The 12149-nt window shown below is 36.0% G+C and overlaps 1 protein-coding gene across 2 annotated transcripts in view; it reads left to right on the forward strand.

Moving 5' to 3' along the window:
- Window positions 1-2211: 2211 nt before the first annotated feature.
- Window positions 2212-12149, forward strand: part of LOC139751971 (metal cation symporter ZIP14-like) — a 58089-nt gene continuing 48151 nt past the window's right edge. The window contains exons 1-2 of one of the 2 annotated variants that reach the window (XM_071667712.1): window positions 2212-2399; window positions 11811-11994. In XM_071667712.1, coding sequence (XP_071523813.1) covers window positions 11840-11994 — 155 coding nt within the window. In that variant the 5' untranslated portion in view covers window positions 2212-2399; window positions 11811-11839. The remainder of the gene's footprint in view (window positions 2400-11810; window positions 11995-12149) is intronic. The other variant, XM_071667711.1, reaches the window with a different exon arrangement.

Here is a 12149-nt window from a genome sequence, read left to right on the forward strand (position 1 = left end):
TGAGCACATAATATCGGTTTACAAAGCAAAGCCTCCCTGTTCGCTAGAAACAAGGTACAGAGGTATAAGGTACAAGGTACTTAAAGTTTACGCCAATATTATGGAGTTCGTTTTCGTCTCTTTGCCAGAATAATCGTAGATAAGAATATTAACTTTTCCTGGTTCATGACGCATTCCTTTTACGATATACACCCGTGTTATCTGTATCTTGTTACCTAATGGTTGCACGACGTACGTATAACTGTGATACCATCATTGACGTATAAACAACAAATAATGATTTACAAACGAAAGATTAATGGAACATCAACTCCTGGTCTTCCTACATCACATCACAACAACTGCAGGTGTAACGTCACACAGGTTCAGGCTGTAACGATTCACTTAGCGAAGCCCTTATCACGCTCACCCTTGAGAGACTGACCTTTGGGCATCACTAGACCTGCCCTTGAGTAAATCTCTACAGGTTCTGATATTCTACACTCGAACAATTTTTGTATATACCATACTGGAAGATCTTGTTCCAGTCTCCTGTGGTGTCCCTCAAGGATATGTCCTTTCCTAGTATGAATAGTTTTTTGAGTCTGAATTCTTCCTCTGTATTCTCGCTGACGACATTTCATGAGAGGTATTTCTAGCCGCCATGAGGACTCTACGTACACTCCTTCAGCCGGTCTTAAACGCCTTGCAGCAGTAGGAAACATTTCGAAAGTATTATAAAGGCGGGACAAATGTCGCTTCCTACAAATCAGACCACATAAACCATCATCCTCGTCGTCTTAAGACCCATAAGGAAGAGAACGTTTGCTCTGCTGAAACCTAACTTGCACATATAGTTATTTGCCCTGAATTAAATCTCTAACAGTATACGCCCGTTCGATCCGCAGTATTGTTCCATTAACGTTTATACTGTGCAAAATAGTAAGCCAAACGCTAAGCATTGCTAATAACACTAAGAAAATAGAAGACACTAGACTTCTCAAACCGTGCAAACTTAATCCAAACTGCTGTGTTGCATAATATAGCCAGGAGCTGATCAGGCTGATAACAGATCTGCATAGCAGTAACATTGCCAACACATGTACACATCACCACTTACACACCTTATTATGTTTTTCCCCGAAACTAATAGTACAGTGGAACGGACTCCAGTCTTATGTAGTAAAGAGCCTGTAGCTTCATATCAAGTCTGAATCTTGTATGTTTAAGTATTTTGACCCTTGGAGAGGTGTATAGAGGCTGATTGTGGACAGGGGCCTTTGGTTTTGGTGCATTTTACACATGGGCTGTAAAGTCTGGGCGAATTGAGACCATTTCTGTTCCTGCTACTTAACACCGCTGGGAAAGGCGAATATGTATGAAAAAGTTGTATATTTACATATGCATGCATGTACAAAGTTCTAAACATAAGTCCCATATAAATGCATTGGGTTTAAGAGACACATGAAGCCTATTTTTACTTATATAAGTTTATTCACATTCCTTGGGAAAAAAAAAAGTATCTCCTTTGAACGTAAATGAAGCAGCAATTATTGCGAAACTGTATTTCTAAATTTTGTAAAGTTCGATTGCCAGGGTGTGTAGATGCAAGAAGCAGCAAGTCTAAACTTTAGATAGTTCAAGGTCTTAGACATGTTAGTGTGAAAGTATGTGTTAGTGTAGTGTAGTGTGGTGGGGGTCCAGTGTAGTGTAGTGTAGTGTGGTGGGGGTCCAGGTCCCAGTGTAGTGTGGTGGGGGTCCAGTGTAGTGTAGTGTAGTGTGGGGGGGGTCCAGGTCCCAGTGTAGTGTGGTGGGGGTCCAGTGTAGTGTGTTGGGGGTCCAGGTCCCAGTGTAGTGTGGTGGGGGTCCAGGTCCCAGTATAGTGTAGTTTGGTGGGGGTCCAGGTCCCAGTGTAGTGTAGTGTGGTGGGGGTCCAGTGTAGTGTGATGGGGGTCCAGGTCCCAGTGTAGTGTAGTGTGGTGGGGGTCCAGGTCCCAGTGAAAAGTAGTGTAACACACGAAAATATAAACACGGCAGACGATGCTTTATACCGCCTACGGAAAAGAAGAATAAAGTAAATGATAATCCGAAAGTAGGTATACCTTCCCGATGCACAAACAATGGCACACTAATACAGATTTATATGATAAATATACTGATTTATTATAAATTAATATTTTTGGTTAACTATTGCATAATTCTCGTGTCAATGAGATAATTATGGCAGGATAGATTTGGTGATGGTGGTTAGCTGGAGGTGTTGTCTGCCCGAGTCGTGGCAGACAGGAGCGGGTTATTGTGTGAGATACACGTCGACACTGCCTCTCCTCCACCCTGACACCTGCTTCACCACCTTACTAACTGGAAGGGCTCACCAGTACTGCTCCGTGACATTCCTCATCTGCAAGTTACTTAACTCAGTAAGTCCAGTGAGAGGGTACTTAAAAATCATAATGAACTTTAGATTATGTTGTAATGTTACTTAAGACTGTTCATTGCTTATTAACACACGTGATGAAGACAGTTATGAAGCGGCTCTGGACAAGCCACATTACAAGACTGAAAGAAGTGCATGGTCAAGTTATTCACTTTCCTTTCATGCATCTTCGCCATCGGAAAAGACAAGTGCATTAAAACAAGTTGAGAATTTAAGGACTTGCGAGAAAGAGACAAAGTGCTACTGCCTTCATACAAGCCAGTGTCACTTTAGAGAGACCTTCACTTAGGCCAACACAATACCGTATACGTAGATAAATAGATGCTTTATTACATTGCAGTAATGAAGGCATACACTATGGTATAGTAGGATTATATCTTCTTAGAAATAGCTTAATAAAGAGTATTAATTTCGACGAATGTAATATCCAAGTTTAGAATCAGTGGACATGAACATTGCTCGGCAATTATGTACGTGGTAATTTAAAGGCACCATAAATCTAGCATTGGGGTATCATTGTTTGGCACTGAGAAGTAGGGTTAATTACAGTAAAAGTGAGTGAAACATCTAGAAATTTAGGTGCAATTTTTGTTTCGTGACACATTAGAATTATTATTACAGTAGCCTTGAGATTGATTTTCAGTGATGAGTTGTGTGGGAAATTAGTATATTAACAATTTACAGTGATAATGAATTGTGTGGAGAACTGGTATATTGAGGCTGTTGTAATGTAATTTGGATTATTATTTTTTTTATTTTGTGGTAATTATGAGTAACCAGGAGGACTATAGAGATTAGGAAAATATGGGGTTAAGTAATATAAAAGCACATGAAATACTTCTGAAAATTAACAGAATGTAAGAAAGCTGTGTAAACGTCTACATTAGCTGTGCATTGAAAACATACTTTTACATTTTCATAAGTGGTGATTGGATTCTCCATTACCCTTACAAATAAACCTTCTTAACATTAACATTACTGGAAGTACTGTAGTGTGATAAGATTTACCAGAGATGTTGAACTGAGATAGAGTTTAAAATTATGAGGGCACCTGAAGTAAGGAGTGTTATGTCATTAACCTCTTACCATATACGTGCTGGACAGGAAATCTGGAAATGATTTTTCATGCAATAGATAATTTCTTGTTTTTTTACATGATGCAGAGTATAGTATTTAGGAGATTTCTCCTGTAATGCTCAAAAATACATTGTCGTTAGTACTCCTTGAGAATATATTTTTGGTAGTATATACTGAATATAAGACATTGATAATGGTGATTGTTATAAAAGGAATCTTCCTTAACACCTTTGATAACTACAGCACAGTAAAGTAACTTACAGGACTCCTTTATCCCCCTCCATTGTTTCAGATACGGCCATAAAAAAAAACTGAATATCTTACAGTAATTTATGAGACTCATACCTGCTGTATTTATTTTTTTGCTTTAATAATCATTAGAAATGGTGTTTTGACCTTAAACATTATTTCAAGTATTTTAGTAAAACTAAATATTTTCATTTAATCCAGGAACTACATCCAGATCAGTCATGCATTCTTCAGAACAGTATTTAGATGAATTTACAGACAAGTATGCAATTTGGGCCCAGAGTACTTATGTAGAAATATATTTTGTTTGAACCTGGATTACTGCATCCTAACATCTTGTTGTATTGAGATATGAAAGGTTGTAAATCATAATTGTAAGTAATGAATTCAAAGATTTTATGCATGGAATCAGATGCAGCCCCAGTAGTGTCACACGTTGACAAAAATTGCATGTCTTTTGGGGCAGCATAGTCTAGGATCCACTTCAAATACAATGATGTTGAATTGACTGATTTTCACTGTGTAACACTTAGGTAACAATGCTGAAAATGCATTAGATTAAAAATTGCAATGTACAAATGCAGACACACAGGCTACATTCATAAGGTTCCAGTATTCTGAATGAACTGAAACAAAGTTGGACAAGTCACCATTATGAGAATGACATTTTTGAAAGCAATTGAATGCAAGAATGTCAACATTAAACTTGCATAAAATACTTCCATACATTCATGTATCAAAACCCCAAGAAGTTAAAACTTATGGTGCACATGTTTCCTAAAGAAGACCCTAAAAGTATTAATGGGATGAAATGAGTTTGATTCCACTCCTGTTAATAGAGAAATGGATGAAGACCTACCCCAGATATATAAGCACTACTCCATATGAGGGTGATTACACCGAACTGAAATTAGTATCTCCCGGATATATATATATATATGTATATGTGTATGTGTGTATATATATATATATATTTATTTTTTTTTTACTATATCGCCATTTCGCGATAGCGAGGTGCGTAAAGACAGAGGTGGCCTTTTTTGGAGATTCCTACCTGGCCCCTTCTCTGTTCCTTCTTTTGAAAATTAAAAAAACTAAAAAAAAAAAAATTCGTATGCGGTGCGATAGGTGGGTTAGATCAAGGCTGGCTGGGGGGAGATCCCTCGCTTCCCCCTTTTGTCCTTCTTTTTAAAAATAGAATGGAACGCGAGGATTTCCAGCCCCGCTCATCCCCTTTTGTCGCCTTTGGACACCAGGGATATAGTGGAAGTATTCTTTGTCCATTGTCTAGGAGTATATATATATGATATATATATATATATATATTTATATATATATATATATATATATATATATATATAATATATATTAACATCACTTATCCTCGCTACATCTTCTTAGCACGCACTGGAATTCTTCACATTCAAGAATAAGGATAAAAGATAGAAAATAAGGCAATATATATCCTTAATCACCATATAGAATTCCACATATACCCTGAGTTTCATTAAAATCTGAAGAACTTGAAAATCTGAGCAAAATATTATTAAGGCTATAGCCTAGGATTTTTCTTGATGTTTCTGAAAAAGTAGATTTTCCTGAAATTCTCAGCATAGATCCTTGTACGTGTGTTGAATGACAATCTTTGGTTATAACCTTAAGATTCGTGTAACTAGTCGAGTAATTAGCATAATATAATTAATTATAATTAATATTAAATATGTGGTTAGGCGCTCAATTTTACGAAATGCAGTCTTTTGACTCGATATCTTTAATCACCATATAGAATACCACATATACCCTGAGTTTCATTAAAATCTGAAGAACTTGAAAATCTGAGCAAAATATTACCCAAGGCTATAGCCTAGGATTTTTCTTGATTTTTTTGAAAAAATAGATTTTCCTGAAAATTTCAGCATAGATCCTTGTACGTGTGTTGAATGACAGTCTTTGGTTATAACCTTAAGATTCGTGTAATTAGTCGAGTAATTAGCATATTAATATAATTAATTATAATTAATATAAAATATGTGGTTAAGCGCTCAATTTTACGAAATGCAGTCTTTTGACTCGATATCCTTAATCACCATAGAGAATACCACATATACCCTGAGTTTCATTAAAATCCGAAGAACTTGAAAATCTGAGCAAAATATTACCCAAGGCTATAGCCTAGGATTTTTCTTGATTTTTTTGAAAAAATAGATTTTCCTGAAAATTTCAGCATAGATCCTTGAACATGTGTTGAATGACAGTCTTTGGTTATAACCTTAAGATTCGTGTAATTAGTCGAGTAATTAGCATATTAATATAATTGATTATAATTAATATAAAATATGTGGTTAAGCACTCAATTTTACGAAATGCAGTCTTTTGACTCGATATCCTTAATCACCATATAGAATACCACACATACCCTGAGTTTCATTAAAATCTGAAGAACTTGAAAATCTGAGCAAAATATTACCCAAGGCTATAGCCTAGGATTTTTCTTGATTTTTTTGAGAAAATAGATTTTCCTGAAAATTTAAGCATAGATCCTTGTACGTGTGTTGAATGACAATCTTTGGTTATAACCTTAAGAATCGTGTAATTAGTCGAGTAATTAGAATAATATAATTAATTATAATTAATATTATATATGTTGTTAAGCGCTCAATTTTACGAAATGTAGTCTTTTTACTCGATATCCTTAATCACCATATAGAATACCACATATATCCTGAGTTTCATTAAAATCTGAAGAACTTGAAAATCTGAGCAAAATATTACCCAAGGCTATAGCCTAGGATTTTTCTTGATTTTTTGAGAAAATAGATTTTCCTGAAAATTTCAGCATAGATCCTTGTACGTGTGTTGAATGACAATCTTTGGTTATAACCTTAAGATTCGTGTAACTAGTCGAGTAATTAGCATAATATAATTAATTATAATTAATATTAAATATGTGGTTAGGCGCTCAATTTTACGAAATGCAGTCTTTTGACTCGATATCTTTAATCACCATATAGAATACCACATATACCCTGAGTTTCATTAAAATCTGAAGAACTTGAAAATCTGAGCAAAATATTACCCAAGGATTTTTCTTGATTTTTTTGAAAAAATAGATTTTCCTGAAAATTTCAGCATAGATCCTTGTACGTGTGTTGAATGACAGTCTTTGGTTATAACCTTAAGATTTGTGTAATTAGTCGAGTAATTAGCATATTAATATAATTAATTATAATTAATATAAAATATGTGGTTAAGCGCTCAATTTTATGAAATGCAGTCTTTTGACTCGATATCCTTAATCACCATAGAGAATACCACATATACCTTGAGTTTCATTAAAATCCGAAGAACTTGAAAATCTGAGCAAAATATTACCCAAGGCTATACCCTAGGATTTTTCTTGATTTTTTTGAAAAAATAGATTTTCCTGAAAATTTCAGCATAGATCCTTGAACGTGTGTTGAATGACAGTCTTTGGTTATAACCTTAAGATTCGTGTCATTAGTCGAGTAATTAGCATATTAATATAATTGATTATAATTAATATAGAATATGTGGTTAAGCACTCAATTTTACGAAATGCAGTCTTTTGACTCGATATCCTTAATCACCATATAGAATACCACACATACCCTGAGTTTCATTAAAATCTGAAGAACTTGAAAATCTGAGCAAAATATTACCCAAGGCTATAGCCTAGGATTTTTCTTGATTTTTTTGAAAAAATAGATTTTCCTGAAAATTTCAGCATAGATCCTTGTACGTGTGTTGAATGACAGTCTTTGGTTATAACCTTAAGAATCGTGTAATTAGTCGAGTAATTAGCATATTAATATAATTAATTATAATTAATATTAAATCTGTGGTTAAGCGCTCAATTTTACGAAATGCAGTCTTTTGACTCGATATCCTTAATCACCATATAGAATACCTCATATACCCTGAGTTTCATTAAAATCTGAAGAACTTGAAAATCTGAGCAAAATATTACCCAAGGCTATAGCCTAGGATTTTTCTTGATTTTTTGAAAAAATAGATTTTCCTGAAAATTTCAGCATAGATCCTTGTACGTGTGTTGAATGACAGTCTTTGGTTATAACCTTAAGAATCGTGTAATTAGTCTAGTAATTAGCATATTAATATAATTAATTATAATTAATATTTATCCCTGGGGATAGGGGATTAAGAATACTTCCCACGTATTCCCTGCGTGTCGTAGAAGGCGACTAAAAGGGGAGGGAGCGGGGGGCTGGAAATCCTCCCCTCTCGTTTTTTTTTTTTTTAATTTTCCAAAAGAAGGAACAGAGGGGGCCAGGTGAGGATATTCCAAAGAAGGCCCAGTCCTCTGTTCTTAATGCTACCTCGCTAATGCGGGAAATAGCGAATAGTTTGAAAAAAAAAAAAAAAACATATGAAGTAAGTGTTGGAAAAAATAATTAGGGCACATATACAACACCTCAATCTCTTTTTTTTGTTTTTGAAAGAACATATATATAAATCTTTTCTGACGCTTCTTGTGCCCAGTCCTTTGTTATGTGTCCTTTTGTTTCATAGATAATTTGTATTTTGAAGAACTGTCAATAATGATATCATTGTAGCATCTAAGGAATTTCAAGACTGTTATCATGTCTCCCCTTATCATTATCTCCACTAATGTGGACAGTTCAAGGGCTTCCTTCCTCTCCCTTTAACTCATTTCACTTAATTCTAACAGAAATCTCATTGCATTCTGTTGGATCTTCTCAAGCATATTTGTGCTTCAAGTAAGAATAAGCTGCTGTTGCTGATTCTAACTTGTATACTTGAGGTTCACTTTTAGGTTGACCAAAAATGTAGTTTAATTCAGTCAACAGTCTGTCTAATGTGTGTTAGCATGAGACTACTTATTTGTGACTACAACATATTTGTTCACTAAGGGCAGGTGTCACACGTGTGGGGTCCTATTTTGTATTAGTCTTTAGCATCATGTAGTTTTACAAGTACTTTGATTTATCATTTGTTGTTCTTCGCATACTTTTTCTAGTCATTCACCACTCTGTTGTTATACAAAGATTTCTCCAGATTTGATGATAAGCTTCTTGCTAAGTTTCTTGATATGCTTTATTGTATAGGGCAATATGTTTGTGCATTATTACCCATTGGTATATATGTAGGGAGGGTGCTGTTCTTTTTTGACCTCACTTCTCTATCCTTGCATTTTTATCCTGTAAGCTTTAGATTACCAAGTGCTTTTTGCATGAGAGGAGAGAGTTCTATATTTGTGATGCCTCATCTTTTAGAGTTTTCTTACTATCATTCAACTTTTAAATTCTTAATACCTCTAACTGTCATTTTAAGGAGTCAAGTGGGAAAGTTTACATTGAGTATAGGAAGAGAGGAAATGACATACATGTGAGAGAAGTGCCAAAAGTGAGTGAGCATGGAAAAGTGGCCTGCTTGCAGATACCAGGAGAGGTTGAGTGAAGAATGACATAGAGTGCGAGTAAATGAGACAGAGTAGAAGGTATTCAGGTAAGTAGTGCTTAAGTTTACAGTAAAAGTGTATGGCATGCAGATGGTGGATTGTAGATGTGTGATAAAGACTAATTAAGGGCTGAAACGAGGAAGGAAATCATTGATGGGACAGAAAACAGAAGTATGTAAATTTTGTCTTCTGAGAAGGTTGTGTGAAATTTGGAGGAGTATAAGAGAAAGTGATGTGAGGTCAAGAGAAAGATGTGAGATATTGGAAAAAGTCTTAAGGGATTCAGAGAATAAGAAATTTTTTAGAAGTTGAGTAGTAAGAGAATAACAGGGCAAATGGGACATTGAGGAGAGTGGATGAGGAAGTGGTAACAGATTTAGATGTAAGAAGAAATGGAGTATATTTTGAAAGTGCTGATTGTGTTAAATGTTAGGGAGGCAAATATGGTGTGTTTAGGATGAGGGAGTATGCAGGTTAAAAGAGTCCTAGCAGATGAGATATTGAATATGGAAGTAGTTAAGGCTTGTGCAAGGTGAGATATATGTTAAAGTGTTGGTAGTGAATGAGTCTGCAGGTGAGTTTCTCAAGAAAGAGATGATGGTATTATTGAAGGTTAGTCATGCTGTTTGACACATATGGCCCAAGATGAGGTGCCTGAAGATTAATAGAGTGCATATATAGTTATTTTACAGAGACAAGGGGCCAAAATTTATTTTTTGATTACAAAGGTATAAGTGTTTTGAGTATACATGGTAAGATATATGGGAGAGTGATGATTCAGAGGTAGGTCTTGTGCTGACTGGGAATTAGCGTGGTTTCAGGAGAGGTAGAGAATGTGTGAACTGGATTTTTGGTCTGAAGAATGTATGTGAGAAATGTAATTGGAGAAAGAGAGTGATGTAGGGAGAACTAAAGACTTGCTTTAAAGAATGTGTTTGAGAAATACCTAAAGAGAGATTGAGATGTGTGTGGCATTTATGGATGTAGAAAAATAATATATGTTTGACAGTGATGCCTTGTGGAAGTTTCTGTGGATATATGGGGCAGAGGAGTTATTACTGGAGTGGGAAAAGGGTGGAGAGTCAGCTGTTTTGGATGAAGGTGAGTCAGTGTCAAGAATGTATGATGTCTCCGTGGATATTTAATTTCTTTATGGACAGGGTGGTGAGGGTGGTAAATGTGAGAGTCTTGGAGCCAGAAATAGGTCTGCAGTAAGCTGGTGTTGGGGCATGGGAAGCAAATCACTTGTTTGCTAGTGACTCGGCTTTTGTGGCAGACTCTTGAAAGAAACTCCAGAAGCTGGTAACAGTTTGAGAGAATATATAAAGAAAATAAATTGAATGTATGTTTCAATGACATTATGTAATGAGATGCAGCAGGGGGATGAGACACAATGCTTTGGGTGTGGGTTTAATCTGGGAGGACCTGGAGGAAATGGAATGCCTTAGGTATCTGGGAGTGGAAGTGGCAGCATATGGGACAATGGGGGCTGCAGTGAGTCACAGGATGTAAAGGGGATGATAATCCTGGATGGGTGTATTAAGGAGCATGCACAAGGGAATGTCATTGTCTTTTAGGGCAAAGATGGATGTGTTTGAAAGAATAGTAGTCCTGATGGTCTTGGATGGATGTGACTTTTAGGCCTTGAATGCAAAGGAAAGAAATTGGATGGATGCTATGGAAATTAATTCTTTGGCATGAGGTGGGAGGCTCATATAAGAAGTGACATTGTTGAATAGAAGTGTAATGGTGCAAGTAGTCTGATTGAGAGGGCTGATCCAGTGGAGAGATACCCCTGGAGAGTATCTATGTGTAAAAAGTGGTGGGAGTATGGGAGAGAGGGATACCAAGAAAATGAAAGGCTGGAGTTTAGGAATCTTTGGGTTTGGGTTATCAGGGCCTTAACATTCAGGAGGGCAAGAGGCATAGATTACTGGAGAAAGAATGACTTGGAGCAAAATGGGGATAATATATTGTCAATTAACTGAACCAGGACTTATGAAGTCCTCAAGACAAGCCTTGGAGTATCTGTGGGACTTGGCTGTGGATGGTAGTCTATAGTTTTGATACAGTACATAGGATTGCTAGAAACTGGCATTACCTTACTCAGGCAGGAAGAGCAGTTGAATATTAAAAAGATGATTTTATAAAAGTGGGAAAAAGAGAAGGAGCCTAGGAAAGATTTTACCATGAAGGCTCAGTCTTTTATTGTTTACTCTTATTTTCCTATGGTGAAAAGGCAAGCAGGTATGAAAAAAATATTATTTGTATTATTATTATCATTAGTACATGTTATTGTGGTAAGAGTGTTGCTGGGCTCTGCCTGCATGGGGTTATATCATCATCAGTGGGTGAAAAGGAGCACAGTTTCTTCAAGGACCATCCATTCCTAACATTTACCACCATCATTTCCCTGCTTCTGATTGTAGCACAGCCTTGAAGCTGCAGGAGCTCCATTAAAGGTGTCCTGAGTTTTTGATGATAATAGTAATGATAATGATAATAGTAATGATGATACTGATAACTGTATGCAGATTAAGCATTAATCTTGAGTTAATGCATCGTCATTAGTAGTTGAGTATTTCAGTTGTGGTTTTTGTCTTTCAGATTGGCCATTGCAAACAAACTAGAGAGCAATGCAACCTCTGGGTAATGTTGTTATTGCTGTGGTAAGTGGACTTCTTTTTTGGATGCCGCATCTCTCACAAAGTACATCAGGCAGTTATGTCACTCACTGGAACACAGATTGGGGACCACAGCCAGAAAATGTTACAGATTTTACGACATTTCTGTAAGTAAATCATTTTTTTTTATCAGCTGCATGACAGCTTCATTACTTAATATCTGTTTATTTCATTATGAAATGAGCTGTAGCAGAGTAGAAATATGTAGTCTTGCAAGTGTCTGCAGGAGAGGCTTCATGTTTCATGTCTCTTAAACAGGGAA

This window comes from Panulirus ornatus, chromosome 12, assembly GCF_036320965.1.
Source record: "Panulirus ornatus isolate Po-2019 chromosome 12, ASM3632096v1, whole genome shotgun sequence".
Lineage (NCBI taxonomy): Eukaryota > Metazoa > Arthropoda > Malacostraca > Decapoda > Palinuridae > Panulirus > Panulirus ornatus.